The 24,788-nt window shown below is 38.3% G+C and overlaps 1 protein-coding gene and 1 pseudogene across 1 annotated transcript; one reads left to right on the top strand and one right to left on the bottom strand.

Moving 5' to 3' along the window:
- Positions 1-32: 32 nt before the first annotated feature.
- CFAP418 (cilia and flagella associated protein 418) lies at positions 33-21,444 on the top strand. The gene is made up of 6 exons (XM_059394898.1): positions 33-550; positions 3,436-3,523; positions 6,624-6,688; positions 7,234-7,299; positions 15,714-15,809; positions 19,101-21,444. The coding sequence occupies exons 1-6, from the start codon at positions 396-398 to the stop codon at positions 19,252-19,254; spliced, it is 624 nt and encodes a 207-aa protein (XP_059250881.1). The 5' UTR covers positions 33-395; the 3' UTR covers positions 19,255-21,444.
- Positions 21,445-22,399: 955 nt separating this feature from the next.
- On the bottom strand, positions 22,400-23,834 carry LOC132014179 (RNA-binding protein 25-like; annotated as a pseudogene).
- Positions 23,835-24,788: the final 954 nt, after the last annotated feature.

Genomic DNA, 24,788 nt, shown 5'->3' with positions numbered 1-24,788 from the left:
GAACGGTTGGAATAGAACGGGGACCCTAATTGGGCCGTAAAAGGAACGCACGAGGGAACTACGGTGTCGTGTGACTGTGATTACAACCTGGGCCCAGGAGGGGGAGATAGGCCAAAACACGCCAATCTGGAACGGAAAGCAAACCGTCGCGAGGTCATGCAGCAAGGGACAGCTCTGACCCCTGGCCACGGGGATAGCCCAGCGCCACCAGAAGTCGCGGACCCACGGCGTCCTTTCGCTCGAGCGCGTTAGCCCCCGAAGCCTCGCGACGCCTGGGCCGCCTTGGGAAGACGAGCGCATGCGCGGGCTCGGGCGCGCTCGGCGGGTCCCCGCGTTGCCCTGGAAACCACCCGGCGCTGGCGCGACGGGCACCGGGAAAGACGTAACGTTTCAAGATGGCGAAGGATCTGGACGAGCTCTTGGATGAAGTCGAGTCCAAATTTTGCCGACCAGACCCACCGAGACTGGGCATGGTCGAGCGGCCCAGAGGCTGCGGCGGCGGCATTCTCAGCAATGACCGGAACCGAGCCGAGGCGAAAGAGACTCTCAGGTTAACAGGCGGGAGGGGTGAGCTGTCCTGTTAAAGCCTGCTCCACGCCCTGAAGCCACCCTCTGTCCACGATCTGCAGCTGCCGTCCCTGGTCGGGCCCAAATCCTGAGCTCCCCACCCCCGGGACAGCGCACAGCTCAACTCCCTGTCCAGGAGGATTTGGGCATCTCTTACCAAGGCCCAATTCGGCAACCCGGGCAAGCCCCAGGAGGCTAGCCCCGCCCGTGAGAGCCCTCACCCCGTGTCTTTCACCCAGACGGAGTCCGTGGGAACCTCATGGAGGTGGGGAGAGAGAGGGGCAGCTTGGGGGCCCTCCCCTGAGCCCCGAGAGGGCCTCTCCGACCAGCTCTGACAGCCAGAACCGTTCTTATACCCCGCCCGCCCCGGGAGGGGGTCGTTCCCACCGAGAACCTCAGCCTTTCGCCTCTGACCCAATTTCCCAGGCAGTATAATCCTTGGGCGGGTTGTTGGAGAAAACGATTCCGTACAATTCTGTCATCATTAGCCGTTTGTTTGTTTTTTAACTCAGAGAATTGAATGAGATTACATTTATGATAAATGGCTCATTATTGTAAACACTGTATTAATCCAAACCACCTACCTTCTCCCCATGACCCCCAGGTGAGGTCCCAAGGAATCTCAGGCATCCGAATTGAAATTTGAGGAGATTTTTTTTAAAGTATTCTGGCTTTTGATCCAAAGAACTACCTTTCAAATTTGTTAATCTCTTTGATTCCGTATAATCATAAAATAATAGGACTTTCTTTTTCCTCTCATTTTTCTCCTCAGTCCCAAAAGGTCAAAATTGTTTCATCAGAATGAATATTGTCCTTACAAGTGATGACTTGTGAGCCTCTGCAGTAACTCTGTTGGACATGTTTGTGAAATTACACAAAGGCAGATTTGGAAGAGCCCAAGGAAGTCATTCTTGTCATTTTATGCCTGCCTCTTTGGTTTCACTGGGTTTTGTTTGGTCTTGGTGTTCATGTGCATCATTTTCCAGAAGTATTTACCCAACAACATTGGTACCCAGTTTATCAGACTTAACCTCTAATGGCATTTGTTAATAAAAATTAACCTTTGGAATATAAAATATTGAGAAGATTCTAAAGCTCAGAAACAGGAGTTCTAAAAATTAGTTGAGTAGTGGGCAGCATTCTAAAAATCAGCTAAAGAGCCAACTAAAATGACCACTTTGAAAGGGCTAGGGATTTCTTGACAATGATTATGCAAATATCACTCATTAATTTGTATGTTATTGTCTTGCATGCTGGAGGTCCTTAGGTACTCATTCCCAGGACATCCACTGTCCCTATCCCACATCAGTGTTACTTTGCAATTTCTTTTGTTCTTTTTATTCATTCACTGGGGGATGGAGAGAATGAATCAAAGAGCTGTCCAGAGCCTGTTCATGTTAGGAGAACTAGTGTGCAGAGGGCTAGAATGTCTTGAAGCAGGCTGCTCAAAATGGAAAGGGTTGAAAATGTGGATCCTTTTCAAGAACAGGTCCTTTTATGCCTCTCTCCATAGCCTGTTACTGCACTACTGAAATCCATCCATAATGTTTATCGCATCCCACCTCACCTTACTACGTCAGATTTTTCAGTAATACATTTATAAAAGCTGTAGCAAACCAATACTGTTATTCATGTGTTAAAACTTTTCATTTGGTAATGTAGTTGTAAAGGTAAATTATGCAAAGAACAAACAAACAAAAAAATAAAACAGCAGAAAGGGCCCTAAACCTAATACCCAAATACAATCCCTACCTGGTATATAATGTCAAATATAAAAAATTTTATCATGCGCCAAAATTGATATTTAAAAATTAAGAACCGATTTATAGTATGAATTTATTAACAGGTGACTATCTGCCAATTGTATAGTGATGCCACTGTTATCTCTTTCCCTAATAAGAATTAAAATACTGAAGTTGTCTATTAAAATGATAGGTCTGCAAGTAATAAAATAAATGACCGTGCAACATCTGGATGCCAGAAACAACTGCTAATGTAAGAGATCAAAACATAGACAGGTTGTTAAAGTGTTCAAAATAATAAAGAGAAGTATGTAATTAGTTAAAAAAAAAACTGCTGTGAGTTGAACTTCAATAATAGGACTAAAGTGGTTCAGGATGATGCAGATGGGAATATTTACAAATAATATCATAACCTCCTAGATAATATTTATGATAACATTTATTGAGTCCTTTCTATATCTATGTGCTAAGTGCTTTGTATGTGTTATTTCATTTACTCTCCCCGACCCTCTGACGCAAATATTATCCCCCTTTCACTGACCAAACTAAGACTTGGTAAAAGAGTTAACTTGCCCAAGGTCATATTTCCAAGTCTACCAGGATATTGTAGACCTAGATTTAAGCTTCTATATAGAGAGTAATTGAGATATGCTGTCAAGGGAATATTGTTTGTTTGTTTGTTTTTATTGATCATCTGATTATATAACCTTCAGTTCCTGTAGTAAAAAGATACGGTTATTTGACTTATAGTGGAAACCTTAGGTAAAAAATTAGAAAGACTCATTAAAATTATCTTTGTTTATAATTCTCAGGTTCTCCTTGTAACTGTACATACTTTGTGTTCTTTAAATAAGTCCATAATTTAGAAAAGTGCATGCCTAGCTTTCTCTTGAATATAACTATAGTTTTAAATGACTCATTTCAAGTGTGAAATAGTAATGTACATATGTGAATTTTTACCTGATAAACTACATCTTTGTCTCAACATCTTCAACTATGTCCATAGAGGGAAAAAATTAATTAACGTCACATTTTCCCCTTATCAACTCTAATAATAGACTATTTAAGCAAAATTCTCCTGATACTGACTTTATCTGTACTTAAGCTTCAGCTGTTTTGTTTTCAGATCAGCAGAAACATTTGAGAAAGAAGATGATCTTGACAGTCTTATTAATGAAATATTTGAAGAACCCAACTTTGACAAAAAACCCTTTGTAAGTTAAGTATTATAAATGTAATTTATAAAAAGTAATTTATAAAAGTAATTCTTTCATTATTTCAAAACATGTTTAGAAGAGTCTGAAAATGTATAGAATGCACAAATATCTAGTTCTTTGAATTCTGAAAAATACAGTTGTTTTAAGGGAATTATTCCACTTAGAGTTGTAGAAGAAATAAAATATTAGAAACTCTCATGTGTTTGCTGTTCATTTCTCAGCAAGAATGAAAAATTAGAAAAGCTGTTAGAGCAGAAGTCAGATCACAGATGAAGTAGGTTACTTTATTTGCATATTTAAAGAACACTTTTCTTAGAGACCAAAAATAGCTTTTATTATAGGAATGTGCTCAGATGCAGTGCCTTGCTGATATCCCATGAACCAATGAGTAAATCATTAGTATTTTAATGTTTAAATGCTTTTGTATTTACCAACTTTATAAAAAGCCCATAAAACAGTGTAACAGCCAGCTCTGTAGTTACCACCCATAGTGAACATATCAATGTTTTATGATATTTGTGTCTCTGGATTTTTCTTTTAAAAAAATTAAAATTATAGTTAAAGAACTCTCCAGCTCCTACTTTACTGTCTTCCTTCCCAGAGGTACCTGTCTTTTCCATCCATACTTATATATTTTAATTATACTTGTATAATCATAAACTATTTTAACTGATGTATAGTAATCCATTATGTAATTCTGCCACAGTTTATCCACTTCCCTGGTAATAGACATTTGGAATGCACCCAGTTGTGGCTTTTTTATTTTTATTTTATTTTATTTTATTTTATTTTTTTCACAGAGATAGTGAGAGAGGAAACATAAGCACAAGCAGGGGGAGTAGGAGAGGGAGAAGCAGGTCTCCCACCAAGCAGGGCTCCAAGCAGGGAGCCTGATGCCAGGCTCAATCCCAGGACCCCAGGATCATGACCTGAGCTGAAGGCAAACACTTAAGGACTGAGCCTCCCCAGTACCCGCTAGTTATTGTTTTTAAAAACAGTGTTTCATCGGATATTTTCAAGTGTCTTCTTTTACCTACATACAGGAGTTTCTCTAGAATGTGCAAACCTAGAGGAGGAATTGCTTGGTCATTAGGTGTACTCTTCTTCAACTTTTCTACCTATTGCCCAAGTGTTTTCCAGAGTGACTGTCATTTCTTTTCTTCTCATCAGCAGTAGATGAAAATGTGTATACTTTAATTTTTACCAGTGTGGTGGATATAAAATATATTTGTGAGACCTAAGAGGAGACCAAATGGAAGTCTAAATTACAGAGACCACAAAGAACAAAAATCTAAGAATAAATACAATACCAAAGAGGGTTTTTTTCAAAGGGGGAAGATTAAAGCCAGATAGACTGAAAATCACTAGGCAGTGCTGGTGGTAAGGATATGGATATGAGCCACTTTTATTTTTGTCAGCCAGACTAAAAATCAAATGACTGATAGAGAGCTTATGATCTTTACTTCTCTAAATTTAACATTTTCAGTTCATAAGCAGATGGTAGATTAATAAGCTGATGGTCTAGTTGATTAATTTATCAACATAATAACAATAGTGTTAAATACTCTGCAAACAACAATGCATCATAAATGCCAAATAGCAACACTAGTTTAATTCATAGTGGAGAAGATAACATGATCTTGTTATTCATGGATCATCTGAACAATTTGTTATTAAATATTATAGGTTGTGTATCTATATGTGAGGCACTATCTCTTTACTTCAAGACATTTCAGAAGGAACAGGGATATTTTTCTACTTTGGCTTTAAGATACACTAATTTGAAATAAGAGTAACTCCTACAATCATGAAGAGGTGTTTACCTCTATGTGCTTCTTCTGTATGCTCCCTTTTTTTAGTTACCATATCCAGTTCTCCAGACTGCAAGGGAAAAAACAACCTAAATAAACCCCTGGAGGAGAGCAGATCTGTGTCAAACATGGATTCGGTGAGGAAAAGAGGTGTCTGTGAAGAGGGGTGCATGCCCACCTTTTCCAGACCAGACTATGTTCCTGAGAGTACTGCTTCCTCCCCAACCACTCACCCATTCTGTTCGATTTCTGAACTGCTCTCAGACCCACGCAGGAAAGCCCAAGAATTACAACAAATGACACAGTGTGCTAACTTCAAGCCATAAGTGGATGGTACACAAAACATTTTTCTCAAAAAAAAAAAAAAGACACATACATTATTATTTTTTCAGACGTGCACCAGAAGTTCTTCCAGTTCTGTTTAACATCAAATAAGAAAGTTCAGGGAAATTGTAAAGTGAAATATTTTTGCCTCCATTAAATTTACTCACCTACAAGGTAAAATGAAGGCATGTCTCTGCGTAGTTTAAATTGCGTTTTCTCCAACTTCCTTTCCATTAAATTTACTCACCTACAAGGTAAAATGAAGGCATGTCTCTGCGTAGTTTAAATTGCGTTTTCTCCAACTTCCTTTCCTTGGTGGTGGTCCTAGTATGTGGTTGGTTGATGCTGCTTGGTACCGTATACCAGTTAACACTTAATAAATGCTTACTAATGATGATCATGTTATGTAACCATATAGGAACTACTGTATGGTTGTGACTATGTAGTTCTACAATTTCCTTGCATGTCTATTGGTTGATACTGTTTCGTTTGATCAAAATTAATATTCCTAAAGTTACCCAGGAGTTTGGCTAGTTTTATTTTTAGTTCAGGTGGGTACCATTCACAGCCTTTAAAAATGAGTCTGAGGTTTTTTCTCCTTAATTGAATTTTTCCAGGATGAAGTTTTAAATAGCAGATCCTTCATATTATATCACTGAATGTGCTATTACCTGAAGAGTTATAAAGTGACTCTAAATCTTAGCATGCTAATAATGGCAGTATATCAATTTCCTAGACTAAAAATTAGCTGAGTAATTTACAAATTCCTCAGGGAGGTCTACTTCCCTTTTGCCTTTAAAAGGTTTTGATCGTTGTTTTTATTTCAAAAACTTTAAAATGATAAAAAATTTTTATTTAAGTCATTTTAAAAATATTGTTGTTATAAAATAAAAAGTATTAATTTTTATGCTAGAATTCTCTAAATTACCCTTGGCCTTTTATTGTTTTTGTTTTTTAAACAGAAATTAAAATCTAAATCTTCAGGTAACACATCTGTCAGAGCGTCCATTCAAGGCCTTGGTAAAAGGTAAGTTGAGATGCTTTAGTGAATTACACACACTAGTGAGCAAACACTATGAGCAAAGTCTAGTATATTTTGTTACCATTTAAACAACAGTGACATTGAACAACAAAGCACTGGTTGGCTTTCAGAAGAAAGACCAATAGCAATATCTTCAGTGTTCTCATGGTCTGTGACCTCTTGGTGTAAAACAACATGAATGGAAGATTATTGCTATTGTAAATAATTTTCTGCCACATGAAAAAAAAGTAAGTGTGAACAGTTTCTCAGAATTAATGTTCTGTTACATTCTTCAGTGTTTACTTTGTCCCTTATATTATTTGGCAAACACATTTTTCTGTGACTCATTTTAACTCCTTGAGTGTTCCTGAATGTACGGGTTATATCCAATAATGCAGTTATCCTGGAATAAATGCCTCTTCTTTGAAATAATTGGCCTTCTCAGGAAAATCTACAATTTGATTATAAGAATATCGAGTCAATGAGACCAAATTAACTTCTCATATTTTATTTGTTGTAATTTTTTTCTTCCATCTATTAAACACATCTAGTTGCAGCCCAGTGTACCTTGGTGGAACCGCTGCTCCATGTGGAATTGGAACAAATACTTCACAGAGGTAGGATGTCAGATTTTCTTGGGGTGCCTGGGTGGCTCAATCAGTTCAGGGTCCAACTTGATTTTCGGCTCAGGTCATGATCTCGGGGTTGTGAGATCCAAGTCTCATGTCGGGCTCCTCTCTCAGCAGGGAGTCCGCTTGGGAGTCTCTCTCTCTCTCTCTTCCCTCTCTGTCCCTCCCCTTGCTTGTATGTCAGCATGTACAAATACTCTCTCTCTCTCAAATAAATCTTTTTTAAAAAGAAAGGAAATAGATTATCTTTCTTATTAGGATTTTTGCAGTTGATACCCTGTTGTTAAGATGTAGTTCTTGGCATCCGTCTGTCAAAATCAGAGGTGTATTTTATTAGCCAGTCTGAGAACACTGTACTGAAATGTTTGTTATTCTGGGCAATAGCTTTTAAAAGCTGTGATATTGGGTATGCATTGTTCTTTGTGTTGATGCCCATTTCTAAGCCCCACTTGAAGTGCCGGGTCACTCCAGTGCCAGCCTGCTTTCCACAGGATGCCAGGAGAGTGAGCTTCTGCCTTTCCATGTTTGCCGTCTGGGCAGCAGAAGCCAGTGGGTGAGACTGGTGAAGCGGTGTGGCCATGCAGCCACATGATGTGTTATCCTCCGTCTTGACCAAACACACAGCATGAGAAGGCTAGGTTTTCGGTACCAAAGAGCTCTCAAACATAGTCGCTTGGTTTTACATATTTAAAACGCAGAAATCCTCCATTCTTTGTCTCTTCCCCATCCCTTACACCCACTGTATACTCACTACCTTTCAGGGAAGTCTCGTGGTCATGATACCACCTACCCCATACTGCTAGCATATTCCATCATCATCGTCATAATGTGGAGAAACAAATTGGTTTTAAGCATACCTTTCTGTTGTCCTGATACTGTTGATTCTATTTTTGCAGAGGCCTATTCACCCAGATTATTATATTTTGTCTAGTTATTCCTAAAACACTTCTTTTACTTTCTGTTAATTTTTTAAGAAAGAGAAGAATGAGATACATGATTGCATGTTGACCATGTTTTAGGAGGAATAGCAGTTATATTGAATAATAGAAGTGGGATCTAAAAAGACATTGTTGGAGGATTGTAGTGGTGATGGCCTGGACCCTAGGAAGCCTAGAAAGAAAGGCTGTGGGACCAAAGGAAAGTTGAGGAGTCTGGGGAAGCCTGTATCGCATCACGGCTAACAAGCCCACTGGGGTGCTGCCTGCTGTAAGGGCTATAAATAACAATTAATAGCAGGTAAATCATTGTGTGTTGAGGGCTGTCTATACAAAGGATTAGAGACACAAACTAGCCCTTCGAGAGGAATCTAGCCGGGCTGCTGTCAATCCTGACTTACCCGTGTAGAGTCACTGGGACTTGTCTCTGAATTTCCAGACCACACCCCCTCCAATCGCAGGCTCTTTCCAGTCACCTAGGAACTGCACCAGATTCGCTGTTACCTTCCACCTCCTTCTCTTGCTTCACCCACATACAGCAGAAAGGATAATACCCCTAATACTCTTCTGAGCACATCTCCCCTGTTCAGAGGGAAGATGAGAGTTGCCATTTGCCCCACATTAACTCTAGGGTTACTTGCTTTACCAAATTGTGTTCTTTCTCTTCTTGGTCCCTTCACATCCAGTGAGAGCCCAAGTCAGGTAGTCCACTTCCACCAAAATATTTGTTAACCCTCTACTTTCCACTACATTTTTCTGCTTCTGAATATTTTTGCATTTATTCCCTGTCTGGAATGACCCTCCTTTCTAATGTGTGTCCTCACTATCTTATCTGCTTATCTTCAAACTTATTTTGTCATTCTTTTTGAGATTCTATTTTCTTTTCTTTTTATAGTATTCATTGAATGCCCAGCTTGTCCGGCCCTGTGCTAAACACTAGATACAAAAAATAAATAAATAAATAAATAATCAATCAATCATCAATCAATTAAAAAAAAGAAAAGAAAGAAAGAAACCCTCTCCAGGAAAGGAACTGGTAAAAAGCAAATGATAGTACTTAAAGCACAAAGAGAAAGAGCTCTGATGGCAGAATGCCTGAGTTCAGATCTCACTGTGCCACTTATGAGATGTGAAGCCTTGAGAGGAGGGATGTATCTTCTAAAACTGGTTTCTTCACCCGTTAAAAACTGAACACACTCCACGGAACTCCTGTGAGGATTAGATGGAATCCTATGTTATAGTCTGCCTGTGGTGTGAAAGATGCCGAAGATAGTTTAAGTAGTAGTTTGCAGTCATTCGTGTGTCTTTTTCATCTGTTAGTGCTGCCTTCTCATTGTGTTCTAGTTCTGTGCCAGGAATCCTATATTCTTCCGCTACGTTCCCATTTTATCTCAGGAAATATGTATCAGTGTTTACCTACACGGGTCTTCTAATTTTTTTTTTTAAGATTTTATTTATTTATTTGTCAGAGAGAGAGCGAACACAAGCAGAGTGGCAGGCAGAGTCAGAGGGAGAAGCAGGCTCCCTGCGGAGCAAGGAGCCCGATGTGGGACTCGATCCCAGGACCCTGGGATCATGACCTGAGCCGAAGGCAGCTGCTTAACCAACTGAGCCACCCAGGCGTCCCACAGGTCTTCTAATTTTTAAAATGGCCCTAGGTCGCCTGGGTGGCTCAGCCAGCTAAGCGTCCAACTCTTGATTTCTGCTCAGGTCATGATGTCAGGGTCATGAGATTGAGCCCTGCACTGGGCTCCACGCTGGGCAAGGAGCCTGCTTCAGATCTCTCCCTTTCACACTCTCTGTCTCCAAAAAATGAAAAATAGTAAATAAAAATGGTCTCTAAGATGATCCATACTGGTTTACTTTTAAAGAGTAAATATTTCTTTAAGATTTCCTTTTATATAGTATTTTTTACAGGTACATTGATTTGGTTCTAGCACAGAAGAGTCTTGCTCCAGGTGGAATTTAAGTAGACAAAAGAATGGCCTGTTTTATAGCTTGAGGATCCAGTCACACAGTATTGATCCATGAGCATGATAATATTCGTCAAACTCCTTCCTACTTTCTGCACAGCTACAAGAAGAAAAAAACACATACTGTTTGCATATATATGCACAGGTAAATGTGTACATTCACAGTCTTGTCTTGCTCACTATTACAAAGATACCCTTATGGACAAACCTCTTCATAACACAGATCTGCACCCACAGAAAGATAAGCATATACTTGTTCAATGTGCACCTAAAACATTTTATATGTGAAGTACTTTATCCTGTCCAGAGCACTTTTTTATATATGCTTATTGGTTCAGCTCCACAGGAAAAAAAGCAAGATGCAAATAGAGCAAGACTTTTTAACCCCATTTTATAAATGAGGAAATTGAGACACTGGTGTTAAATTCATTGAACACATACTAATGAACCACCTGCTTGCTAGCTCCTACATAATACATAATGTGAAGGGAAAGTGCAGGGTACAATAAGCTTAAATAATCAGCACACTAGCTAATATGAAGGGTTAGAGAATGTTTTCCCAAGCAAATAACATTTAATCAGACTACAGTATGAGAAATGAGTTGGCAAAGAGAGGAGACCATTAGAGCCAGAGGGCACAGAGTGTTAGATGATCCCTGAGCTGGAGTAGCTGTGAGTGGGGGAAAGAATCGCTCTTGATGGGGCTGGAGAGGTAGTCAAGGGACATTTGGTTTGGGGGTCCTGGATCCTCTGGCAGATTTTAGGAAAAGTGTGTCATATGCAGTAGAAGGCTTTAGTTGTTTTGGGGGGTTTTTTGGTTTTTATTTTCAGCAGATGGGATGACAATCGAATTTGTGTTTCTAAAGAAAGTCATTTGGGCTGCTGAGTGGAAAATGGTTTGGAAGTTGAAGGGGCAAGACAAGAGAAGACAGAAGAGAGGGAGAATAGTCAGCAGGTAGTAGTTACAGTGGTCCAGGAAAGAGACGGGGATAGTAGCTGTGACCTGAGGAGTGAAAGTAGCTGGAGGGAAAAGGTGTCATATTTGTGCTGTTTAGGATCTAGAATTGACAGAACGTGGTGTTTAAATGGCTATGGGAAGTAAAAGAATGTTCTCAAGGATGACTTCCAAGTATTATGTCTTGCCAAGATCAGAAAAGTTATTACAAACCAAGGACTCAAATATGTAACTTGTTCCTGTCCATTACCCTTTCTAGTATACCAATTTACAGAGACCATGTAATGTGTGCAAGAGGGAAGAAACTTAGCTGTTTTTGCTATTGAGGCTACTGTTATTTTCCCACTGTCCAAACAGTAAGGCTTCCTAGACTGCTGTGTAGATCTGGCAGGGTTTAACTGAGAACCAGAGTCTGGGCAGAAGACTATATTGGGCTGTATTTTGGACATTCCCATCATGAACACCTTAAAAATAGTAAAAATTGTATGTATTAGCTGGACAGAAGGACAAAGCTGTTGGTGACACCTTTATATTTACATTCCCTCCACATTTCCTTTTTCTTTTTTTTCTAAGATTGTATTTATTTATTTGACAGAGAGAGATCACAAGTAGGCAGGGGCGAGGGGGAAGCAGGCTCCCTGCTGAGCAGAGAGCCCAATGCGGGGCTCAATCCCAGGACCGTGGGATCATGACCTGAGCTGAAGGCAGAGGCTTTAACCCACTGAGCCACCCCGGCGCCCCATTTCCCTCCACGTTTTAGAAGAAGAATCCTGACAATTTATCTTTCACTAGAATCATGCCCTTTTTTAAAGATACCGTCTTATATGCATATAGTTATGGAAGAGAAATACATTTAAGCTCTGAAAATAAGCACTGATTTACATGCCCAGGGCATAAAGGAAATTTTAGGCTATTCTGCCTACTTTCTATGTATTTTATCTGTTTGATTTCCAGATAAAGCTCTGGTTTGGGAGTACTGCTGAATGATTTTAGAGTATAAAGAAGTGAGTCTTTTACTCATTTGGTGGAAAGGAGAAAGAGTGGTAGCAGGAAGCATGGTGGCATTAATAAGGTATAGATAATACGGTATAGATAAAATCAAGACATTATTTTCAAGCCAAATCAAATTTTACATTCCTATTTTTTAAACTACTTGTAAGGCTGTATTATTCCATAGATGCCTACTAATTATGATCTAATAGAGTGAATCGTAGCAGCAGAATGATTTCTTAGCTGCAAGTTAGTTTTATTTTTCTCACAGGGCAGTGTTTGTAGGAAAATGTAGTAGTGTGAATAGATTCGAATAAACTACTAAATTTTAAATTAAATTAAAAAGCATTATGGTTGAGATTTTATACATATAAAATGTCAGGAAATTCTAAATTATCGTTCCCAAATCAGCAATAATTTAGCCAAATTGCACATATGTATTAAAGCATTAAAGTTAACACTCTGTGCAATCATGTAATAAACTACATATGCATAAGAAAGCAAGTTATGGCAGCTTTGGGAACCATCATTTTGCATTTCCTTACTTGTACATTAAAAATCCAAGTTCAGATGTGTACAAATTTAATTGTGTTGAATTTCCATATGTACAAATATAACTCAGTTTAAAAGAAAATATGGAATTGTTTATGAAACTTCTGTAGATTTTGAGTAGTTATTTTTATGATTAATAATAATTTTTAAAATAAACATTTATTTTCAAAGAAATTTTCAGGCCAAATATACTTGCAATTTTGAAGTTACCATATCTGAATTTTAGAGGGAAATAAGTGAAAAAAAAATCTAATGATGGGGTTTTTAAATTATTTTTTTATTGCAGAAGTATTGATTGTTTATTTAAAAAATAAAGCAGTTTAAAAATGTGTAAAGAAAAAGCTAATAATCTTCTCTCTCTTCCATTCCCACTACCCCTGAGGCAGCTAGTGTTAGCTGTACAGTATATAACCTTCCACATTTTTCTCCATGTTCTTACAAACTTACAAATACCTATACAGGAAAATTTTTTGGTTGTTTTTACAAAAATAGGCTCATGCTACAGTTGCCTTGCTTTGGACATGCCTCTAGGTCAATAGATAAATCTAATTCTCTTTATTGGCTACCTGACAGTCTATATATATTGCATATTACTCAGCCTTTTCCCTTTTTCATAGGTATCCAAGTGGTATCCTGTTTTTTGCCACTTCAGCAATTCAGCAGTGCAGTAAGAATTATTGAGCTAAATAGCTTATAGACTGATGTTTTTATTTGTATGTAATTTTTGGTTCCCAAAAATGGGGTTGCTAGAGCAACAGCTAGGCATAATTTTAATTTTAAAATAGTGCTAAGGTTTTTCCCAGAAGATTATAGAAATTCACATACCCATCAGGAATGTCTGGGAGTCCTAATTTTTGCTAACTTAATTGGCTAAAACGTTTATTTCTTGGTTGCTTTATATTTTAATTACATTATATTTTAACTAACAAACCCTGTGCGGGGCACTGTTATAAGCACTTTACCAGTGTTAAACGATTAGGTCCGTTAACAATTCTGTAAGGTATGTAAGTATTATTATTACCTGCATTTTACAGAAGGGGAAACTGAGTCACAGAGAAGTTACTTGACTATAGTTACACAGCTGGTAAATAGTGGAATACATTTGAACCTAGGCAGTCTGTCTTCACAGTCGGTGCTCTTAACTGCTATTCTGTGATACCCGTATGAGAGAGATTAAATATATTTTTAAGTTTTGAGTTTTGTTGTCATTTGTAAGCACTCTTGGTATAGTGTAAGTATTTGACTGTGTTGAAAACATTTACTTCCACTCTGTCACTGACTGGTATTTTCACTTTGTTTTTGTATCTTAAAATCTTTTATTGGGGTACCCAGGTGGCTTAGTCAGTTAAGCATCTGACTCTGCCTTTTAGCTCAGGTCATGATTTCATGGGTCATGAAATTGAGCCCCACATCAGACTCTGCGCTCAGTGGGGAGTCTGCTTGAAGGTTTTCTGCCCCTACCCCTACATGCGCACATGTGCAGGCACACACTCTCTCTAAAATAAATAAATCTTAAAAAAAAAAAAAGAAAGAAAGAAAAACCTCTTCTTCCTTTTAATTTTTAGATAATCCAATGTATGTCTATATTGATTTCAGTTCTTAAGTACTTCAAATAATGGAAAAAGTTTTTTTTTAAAGTAATCACAGTTATTACATAAATCAAATTGTTAACAAGAGCAGTTCATAAGTATTTCCTTATTTTCAAAGTATTTCTTTGTTATTTTACTCCTAAAGTTACTGTGTAGCTTATGCATTTTTGAGAATTGTGTGGCATTTCATTTTGTCACATTTTCAGTAAGGACCTGTTATGTGCTAAGTGACATTCCAGCACTTCCGCCCCTTTCTCCTATATCATCAGTGTTTTGCTTTTTACTGCAGCTTTGCCATTAACATAAAAATAATCTTTTTTCCTCCCTTCTCTTAACCCCTGTTCTTAACCACCTTCTCACTCCATTTAAAGAACCTGCTCAGATGTACGTACCTTCTCAGTGAGGCCTGTGCAGACTACTCTACTTAAAGTTGAAATCCACTCCTTCTTGATACTCCCAGTTTTATTTACTCTACTTATCATTTCAAAATTTGGAAGCACTTTTCCTTTTTTTTTTTTTAAGATTTTATATATTTGAGAGAAAGAGAGAGCAAGCACAAGCAGAGGGAGCGGCAGGCAGAGGGACAGGGAAGCAAACCCCCTTCTGAGCAAAGAGCCCGATGTGGGACTCAATTCCAGGACCCTGGGATCATGACCTGAGCCCCAGGCAGCTCTTTACCGACTGAGCCACCAAGCACCCCACTTTTCACCTTCTAACAAACTATGTAATTTAGTTATTATGAGTATCATTTCTTCTCTCATTAGAATATAAGCTCCATGAGGACAGAAGCTCACCAGCATACATAATATGCTTTCAGGAAGTATCTTCTAAGTGAGTGAATGAATGTATTAATGCCAAATACTAGGGAAGCAGAAGCAAATAAGATACTGTCCCAGTATTAAGTAACTTATGGGGGGACAGATTCATTTCCTATAATGTGGCAAATTCTATGATAGAGGCACCCCTGAAATTTTCAGTAGGAAGGGAAGGAACTTAAAGAAGTTTATCTTAAGTGAAGATCTCCCTCAGATCCAATTTGAAAACCACTGCACTAAAAGATCTGCACATCCCTTTTGTTTTATATCTATATAGTATGCATATGTGTGTATGCATATATATGTATATATATATATGTGTGTGTGTGTGTGTGTGTAAGAGCTTAGAAAAATAAGGAGCTTTATACAGAAATTTAACATGTAAGTTTGTGCAGAAACTTAACCTGAGAAGTTGTACCTAAAGATATGTAATCCATCCTTTCATACAAAAATGTTTAGTCACATTAATCTTTACTTTTCTGTTATTTACTCAATAATCTGTAGTATGTAGTGTATCCTATGAATAAATCACCAGATTTCCACATTTAAACGTACCAGTAATCTTTAAAGTACTGTTGTTTTTCTCTGAACAGAGCATGTGATCATCTGCGTTGTATAGCGTGTGATTTCTGGGTTGTAAGCTACGATGACTACATGTGGGACAAATCATGCGATTATCTGTTTTTCAGGTATGTTTCCAAAGAACTTCACTCTGTGAAAAATATACCAAGCAATAACTTTATATTTATTTTGCTATAACGTCTTTTGGTGGACTTGGCAAGATCATGTGTCCTCCACCTCTTGCATATTTCTGTCATCTCCTCCTCTCCATCTGTCTGTAGTCAGCCTATGTGAGGATATCTTACTTCCGGACAGGAGTATAGTAGAAGCCTTCTTGCTGATTTCTCCGCCTACAGTCACTTCTTTCAGACCCTTCCCCTTCTGAGAAATAATGCATAACTCTGAGTGTGCCTTGTACATGCCCAAAACTCTTCTGCTTGTGGAATCATGTCCAAGTTCCTTAGTACAGCATTCAAGACCCTTCACCATCCAGCTCCCATCTGTCTGTCACCCGGTGTGTCCGTACACAGTTTGCTTTTCACCTTCACAAGATTACAGCTGCATCAGAGTACTCAGTACTGCTGTTCCTGGAACAGGGCAAGCTCTTCCCTTCAACTACCCCAGCATTTATTTACCTAAACCTGACCTGTCCCTCAGGGTACAATTCATTGCACATCCTTCATGATTCCCGTACCTCTCTGTCAACTTGGAAGTAAATTCATCCTTTCCTGTGTGTCCACAGCACTTTGTGCCTAGTCTAGCACTCACTGGAGTAGAAGATTGAAAATTTTAGGTCTGCCTCCCTCCTTGGGGTGAGGATAGTGTCTTATGTTTTTGCAGTTTATACATTCTTATATACCTTATATACCATACCTAATGTTTTTAAGATTTGTAAGTCATAAAAAGGTATCTGAATTATACATCACATGGGACACACCTGGGTGGCTCAGTTGGTTAAGCATCTGACCCTTGATTTCAGCGCATGTCTTGATCTCAGGGTCATGAGTTCAAGCCCCATGTTGGGCTCTGCTGGACATGGACCCTGCTTAAATAAATAAATAAATAAATAAATAAATAAATAAATAAATTGGGCTGTGAATTATATATCATATTTTCAAATAAAAATTAAGACCTAAAAATTAATGAAGTGCACACACCATGCATTTTTATCCCTAACCCCAAACCTGAGCCTAAACAAGAATTGTGTTTTCTGATGCAAGTAATCAGAATATATTGCATCTCTCTCTAATAGATGAAAAGGTGAGGGTGTTTCTTCCACACCTCTTCTGGCAGCCATTCTCCTGTAAATCCATGGGAGTCTCTTTTACTTGAATTGTTTATTTAAACTCTTTCACATCAAAATTTCACACATTTTGAAATTCAGTCTTATGAAAACTTTGAATCCTTTCTAAGCATACACAAAAATTCAAATATACAAATTCATGGAAAAATTACAGTTTGAGAGGTTTCATATTTCCCAACCCGAGTGAAGCCTAGTACAGTCCCCAAATCCCAGATCAGGTTAGCCCACTTTTAATCCCAGAGTTGGAAAAGTTAACTTTTCCTTCAGGGCTGTTTTGCCATTTCTGACTTTTCTCAGTCCTCTGCTCTGGTTAATGTAATGAGTGGTCACTAATCCCCCTATGTCACCACTGTGAACCACCAATCTTGAGAAAACTAGTAGAGAATGACAGAATGCATGTAATGTCAGTGCTGTGGTGAGCTCTCCGTAACTGGGTAGGAGGTAAACTGGTGATATATTCAGAGGAAAGCTAGGGAATGGAAGATTTTCACATCTGATGGCAGGGCTGTGTGAATGAGGATGTGAGCTGCTGAAAGTAAAGGAACGGGGAGAAGATGAAACACTTGAGGAGGTGGGGAGTAAGAGCCAAAGGAAAGCACAAGTAGGTGGTCACCAAAGAAGGCAAGTTAAAAGGCTTGCAGGGTGCCATTGATTGCCTGAAATTGCCTGGGGAGCCATTTCTTTTTAGTGGTATCAGTCTGCACATTGGCTTACTTTATTGTCCTTATCTTATAAATGAGGGAGGGAAATGTGTATCTTAGCTCTGACAAGTTCTAGAGTTTTCAAAGAGATATAAGCTATACTTGATCATCCTGCCATAGTAGCTACATAAGATGCTTTTATTTTCCTACTAAATCATTTTCTTTATGGGAAATTATTTTTCTAAACTTTTAAGATATGCGCATCCTAAAAACAACTCAAAATGCATTCATTAGTGTCCTGGCTATTCATGAATCCTACTCATAAAATCTCTAAGGATTCAGTCAAGTATCAAACAAATTTGTCACGATATATTGCAGATTGAATAAAGAACATTTAGTTTTCCATTTTGTGGAGGCTTTTTCTTTCTGATAAAACTTAGATGATCCATCTCTTCCTGTAGTTTACTGAAAGCAAACAGTTGGCCTGGAAGATCTAGGTTTTGTTAGGTTCAACCTGAATTATGCCTGTATTTTGTACAATACAGTACTGTGTGATGCCCACTGGCCACCAGAGGGCACTTTGTAGCCTTCTTTCTGTTGCAGTGACAGCACTTTGTCTCTTTTCTTAATATTTACTGTATTTCATCATTTTACTTTGTATTTTATAATTTTACTTTGTATTTTTTCATCACTTCATTTTTGGATTTTTTCCTTCTTTTCCTGTTACAGAGTAGTTATATAAATTTAGTACATGGATTGTCATGAAAATCATAATTGATTTTCAGTTCATTAAATTTAAATTAACTTCTCTAGTCTTTCTATAGTAGCATCAAGTCAGACAGTTATCATTTTTTATTATGGTCCTGCCCATTGATTTAATTATGTTAACATTATTGACATTTAATGCAGGATAGACATTTGTTCTGTCTCTAATAGTTTATCTTGCTGATCAGTATACCATTGAAACAATTGAAAGATATAATATTAGTTCAACAAATAGAAATAACAGGCACTTTATATCTATTTAATGAAAAACGCTATAGTTAACCCATCAGAACCCTATTTATGCCTCTTATATGCCCTCCATTGGCCATATTACAGGCTTTTAGAGTATGGTATAAGTGAGTATCTGAGTAGGAAATGTACCACCATCCTCCCACTCTCTTCTCATATCATGTCATCTCTGATAGGACAAATCAATAATTCTTCACTCAGCCTTTTAGTTCTCATTTTCTATTACGACAGCTTTAATAAACAGACCTAGAGGACTGCCATTCAAAAGCACTGGATACGAAGGAAATACCATCAGAAAGAGCACAGAAGCCTATCTTCTGTTGTTTAGGTGAGAGGGCCACGGTTGTTTAGTGTTCAGATGTGGTAAAAATAGGAAAATAAAGCAATGACAACTTTTTTTTTCTAAGTTATCCAGCTCGAGCAAAACCACTGTGCTAAAATCTTCATTTTTTTATTAATAGAAACAACATGCCAGAATTCCACAAATTAAAAACAAAGTTGGTAAAGAAGAAAGGAACACGAGCATATGCCTGCCAGTGTAGCTGGAGAAGTATTGAAGATCTGACTGACCTTCAGACCGATCAACAGCTTCGTTGGGTTTGTGGTAAACATTAAGAATGCAGACTTTTCATATTCGGACTAATGCCTGCAGTGAGAGCAATCTCCAGTAATCATCAACATTTTTAGCGAAGATACAAAGCAGTATCATGCCCTTTGGAAAAAGACAAGAAATTTCATTCAATGACTATATAGTGTAGATTTTCAAAGACCTAATGGACTTGAGAAGATAATGTGCTTTAACATTTTGGAACTATTTCTTTTTGCTGCATTTCACTTAGGAAGGTAGCAAGTTATCCAAATTCTTTGCTAGCCACTCTCCTGTTAAATGGAAGTTTAATTATGGAGTTTCATACAAATATATAGGCATTCATTAGCAACTGCAAAATTAGTCACTGCTAATACACATAGCTAAATATTCCTCACTTATAGCATTTAAAGAGGATAAAACTAGCCAGTGCAGAGAGGTCCCTGAGAGTTGGTGGGGAGGAGGTGTAGGCATCATCTCCTTTGGTCAGATTTGTTGTTGCCAAAGATCAGAATTTAGATGTGGCAGAAACCATGTGATCAGTGGCTAACTGAAGGATTTGGGGGGAGCACAGGTTCATTGTAAATGAAAAGACTGCCTCTATTGACCTTACCTCAGTAACTCCAAATGATATTACACACAGTAATGATAAGTATATATTCTTATTTTAGCTTATTTCTTCTCCTTTTGTTCATTTAGATAATCAAAGGGTAGTTTGCTATTTTAGTAAATATTTATATATAAAATTTTTTTGATGTACCTATAATCACAAGGAAAAATCCTAATACAGATAAATCATTATTGGATTTTTTCCAAGTACTTCTCTAGCCTCCAGTGCCTAAAATCCCATCAAGTGAACAGCAACTGAGATATTTGCTCAGGCAGCCTGTTGATTTTCTGGTGGGATCAGGCTGACATATTGTTTGTCAGATGAGAGCTTGAAAGAAGAAATAAATCATAGTGGAACCAACAGGTAATCTGTTGTGCTTCTCCTTGACATCTCTGAGACTGGAGGAACCCTATAATAGCAGCACATTCAGGAAATCAGTTACCTCAAAATTACCAGTTCCCAGCACCGTGAAGAAACTCTGGGGGCTTTCCAATCTGCCATAAGCACTTTATTGCGTGTGTCTAAGACACAGTTCAAATGTACGACACAAGGCATGCTGAAAGGGAGTAACTGAAGCAGAGTTGTGATTGCTTAGTCTTATGATGAATCCATTCCAGTCACCTTACTCAAGTAAGAAGAAAGATCGGCCATTAAAATCCTTTTCCTAGCCGTGACACATGTGCTAGTAAGTCTAGCATTGCAGCAAAACCCATAGTGAACTCAACAGCGGCAGATGCTTACATTTTTATATTGACAATGTTTACAGATTTTATCTTTGAATAAACATTTTTTATTCCCTAAAATCTTATCTCTGTGTAATTGTATGAGAAACAAGGGGATTTGATTGAGATATCATTAGTCACAACAATGATGTTTTCTTTTTATTCAAATGAGCAAATGTACTAAATCATTAATTTGATAATATTTTTTTCTCTTTTATTATTTCATTACTGTCCTGTATCTTGGATACATTGCTCATGTTTGGCATTCTGTAACATAATTCCCCAATGTCGGAAATGTACATATGAGTTCATGTTTTTGTTGGCAATTTACTTTATAAGCTTTTTAATATTGCACAATTTTTAATCCAAAATGTAGAAAGAATATTATGTTGAAATACCAGTGGAGGGCGCCAGGGTGGCTCAGTTGGTTGGGCAACTGCCTTCCGCTCGGGTCATGATCCCAGGGTCCTGGGATCAAATCCCATGTTGGGCTCCCTGCTCAGTGGGGAGCCTGCTTCTCCCTTTACCTCTGCCTGGCTGTCTGCCTACTTGTGTACTCTCTCTCTCTCTGTCAAATAAATAAATAAAATATTTTTTTAAAATAATAAAAATACCAATGGATAAATTATAACATTGAAATTTAAGCAAAAACACAACCATTTTAATAACAATACAGAAGAAAAACATAGCTTCTGATGAACTATAATTTTAAAATGCAGTCTATAAAACTTCCTAGATGTTTTGCCTATTTGTTTTTAATGTTTATAATAATTTTCTACATTAGCAATCATCTGTTTTTTGTCAACTCGGTAGCTACTTTCTTTGAACTATATTATACTCTCAGACCCTTATCCTGCCTAGAAATGAATAAACAATAAATAGCTTTATTCTGTATTTAGTTTTTTATCTTTGTAGTAAAATATTCATATGGGGATTAGTTTGAAATAATTTTGGTGATTTCTTTTAAAATGTCAAAGAATTTCAGACCATTCAGTTGAACAGAAAATTTATTTATTTACATTGGAAAGGAGAAACATGCCATAGGTGTAAGTGTGTGTGTACATGCATGTATAAAAGAGCATTGGTATTTTTCTTCCAAGTGTATAAGGAGTTTTATTTCACAGGACCAATTTTCTTCTGTTTCATATGTCAGTAATCTCCACATTTTGACTATAGGAACTTCTGCTTCTTTATCAGTACCATGGCAATATCATCTAAAATAATTTGAAGTGATCTATAAGTGATAACCTTAGAACAAATGAAATCAACTAATATAGCTCCTTTTCACCTGTGTGTTCTGTGATCTTCTTATTAATCCATGGTCTAATCTGTCATTCTAACAGTAGAGAGTCCACAATAGACCAATCCAGGAGATAACCAAAGAACACGGATTTGGCTGAAGAGATAATGATACTCTTAACATGTTTATGCTTCTCTTCAGGGTTTGCAGAACCTTTGGTAGCATTTTTATCATCCTCATAGTGATCCAGGGAACCATTTTCCTTTTTCCTGGTATATCATCCGGTCTTCCTCCTCAGATTAGTTAAAAACACTATCTACAGGAAGTTTCTTTCCCTTCACAGAACAAGGCTCACCAGGACTATTGCAGGCACCTCACTTAAGACTTATTGCTGTTTTTGGTCTGTGCTCTTCAGGCTGTTGTTGGTCTGGAGAATTTTCATGAGGAATAATGATACCACAGGGAGACTCCTCCCCGAGAGTGCTGAGGGCTGCATTGCCACCGGCCAAGGAGACAGATGGGACAGAACTGATGGCCTCAGTTGGTTTGAGAAGGCCTGTGCTCTGGCTCTTCCTCTTTCTTGGGTTCCTCTCATTTTTCTTCTTTTTCTTGCTTTTCTTCTTCCTCATCCTTTGGTTCTGGTTCTTGCTTTACATGTAGTTTTCCATGTCCTCTCAGCCTTTTGTTCCAACCTCTGCATCTGGATCCAGCAGGTGCTACCTGAATCTCTAATTCTTCCTTCTCTCTCCTCGGTCCCATTCATCAGCTTCCATTTCCTTTTCCCTATCATGCACCCTTTTCTGAAGAACACATCCTCTGTGAGATTTGGTATCATCTATATTGTCATAACTTCTAAGAATTATTATAGTCATTTGGCCTCTTTTGCCATTTCTCTTCTCTCTTCTCTTTCAGTCTCTTTCTCCTACTCCTGGGTTTTCTTCTGGTCTCTGCTTTCCCAGTTCTGAAGGCACTCTTGGTAAGAAACTTCTTTCTCTCAGAGTTTTCATTCAGATTTTGTGTGTTCATCTGCATCTTTTTCACCCTCTTCATAGACCTGCTTCTTGTCTTCTCTGCACTCCCCCCATTCACATTCTCTCTCATCCTCATTCCCTTCCGTGATCCCTGCTCTTTCCTCTCAGTCAACTGCCATCCTTACTCCTATCTGAGCTCCTTTCCTAATCACAGTCACGATCCCAGCCCCATTGCCTTCCTGAGCCCATTCCTTCTTTCGCTCACACTCTCTCCCTTCCTCATTCCCATTCTCACCTTTCTTGTTCCCGTTTACATCTGGTCTGTTTTCTCTCTGTCTCAATTTCCTGTCTTTTTCCATTTCCTTGTTGCCTTTTTCCCAGTTTCTTGTGTGTGTTTCTCTGAATATGCTGCTTTCTCAGGATATCAGGTCTCTTTTGTGTTCTTCCATTATTATAGGGATTATATCCCCCTTCCTCCTTAGTGGCAAGTAAATAATCGATCAGTGGAGCACTAGAAGTGTGTGGAAACTGTCCTCCCCTTTTCTTCTTCTTCCTGGGGTCAGTCAAATTTTTGTGAGGGGGCACTGAGTTCACTAAAGTGTATTGAAACTTCAAAATCCCCTTTGATCATCTGATCTCTTTTGTTTCTTCATCTGAGGCTTCTTATCATTAGTGACAGTTCCTAGCCTGGCATTCCCATAAGAAGCTTTCTTCTTTGCCTTCCATTTACCCAGTTGTGCCTTTATCCTTGCATTAACTTTAACAAGTAGCTTCTGCTCTCCAATCTGCAGGTTGTACCATAACCTGAGTGCACAGGGGTAGGGTTCAGGCTCCTTATAAGGCTTGAAGTTCTCCAGATGCACTTTGTATTCTTCCAGCTCAAAACCAAGCCACATTTAGCAAGGGGTTATCTTACCAGGCATGTCTGAAGCTTTCTCAGAAATATTACCAACAAAAGTTGTAGTAGTAGTTTCCTTCATCTTTAAGCCTGGATGATTCTTTCTTATTCCCAATGCTTTCCCACCATAGACACAGTGGATACTAAGCCAGTTGGAGCAGCTGCCATAATGCTCACTGATATAGGAATCACTGTGGTCCCTGGAGGTACAGGTGGAGAGTCAGGAAACCATGGAGGTCAGATCCCTGATGGGACTGCTGGGATTTCCAGAAGAGGGTGATTCAAAGGAGGGAGGAAAAATATTCTTGGGCAGCTGTCTGCCACAGAGGAAATGGCACTGTCTTCATGTTCTTTTGGGCTCCAGGTTATGAGTAATCTCCACCGCTTCCACGTTTCTGCGTGCTGCTTACCAGGGGACTAGTTCCAAAGTACCTCCTCATGTAGGCCACAGACACAAGCACACTGTTCAGGGAGCTTCTGGACCATTGGTATTCAAAGGAGCAGGTCCAAGGGCCCAAAGAACGAGCCATGTGGATACGGTGGTGTATAGCCAGACCCCATATGTTGATGTTAGTAAACTTGGCACCTTTATTCTCTTGGGTCAAAAAAGATGGCATCAGACTCTGATTTTGAAATGTTTTCCCTCCTTTTCTTCATGATCTGATATTTTAAAATATGGAATAAAAAGGTGTTTATATCCAATAAGTACCTCGATGAGCTTAGAAGAACTCTCATATGCTGACTTTTCTCAGCTGTTACTTTTTTATTTTTTTAAGATTTTATTTTTAAGTAATCTCTGCATCCAACATGGGGCTCAAACTGGCAACCCAGAGATCAAGAGTCACATGCTCTACCAGCTGAGCCAGGCAGGCACCCTTCACTTTTTATGTTGAACAAAATTCTGTCAGGCAACACACTACTAGTAATCAGTTTCACATATTGTTTAAAATTTGTCCTTGAAGGGAACAAAAAAATCAAAATATGTGATCTCTTTTTAGAGATTTAATATATTTATTTGGGTTTGTGGCAATCTTTTGTGCCCTGTCTTAAAAGGTTGCTTGGATATATGGTTGGTAATTAAATTTGTTTTCAGACTTTCCCCAAATGCCATGAGAAAGTAGA

The sequence above is a fragment of the Mustela nigripes genome, chromosome 3 (assembly GCF_022355385.1).
Source record: "Mustela nigripes isolate SB6536 chromosome 3, MUSNIG.SB6536, whole genome shotgun sequence".
NCBI lineage: Eukaryota > Metazoa > Chordata > Mammalia > Carnivora > Mustelidae > Mustela > Mustela nigripes.
The sequence above is the reverse complement of the archived record's forward strand: the minus strand, read 5'-3'. Positions and strand labels throughout refer to the sequence as shown.

What these genes read in the sequence shown, in the direction of transcription:
- CFAP418 (XM_059394898.1), top strand. Translation starts at nt 396, where the DNA reads ATGGCGAAGGATCTGGACGAGCTCTTGGATGAAGTCGAGTCCAAATTT. An exon ending in GGAACAAATACTTCACAGAG is followed by an intron (nt 7,300 to 15,713) that starts GTAGGATGTCAG and finishes TTCTCTGAACAG; the next exon opens with AGCATGTGATCATCTGCGTT. An exon ending in TGCGATTATCTGTTTTTCAG is followed by an intron (nt 15,810 to 19,100) that starts GTATGTTTCCAA and finishes TTTTATTAATAG; the next exon opens with AAACAACATGCCAGAATTCC.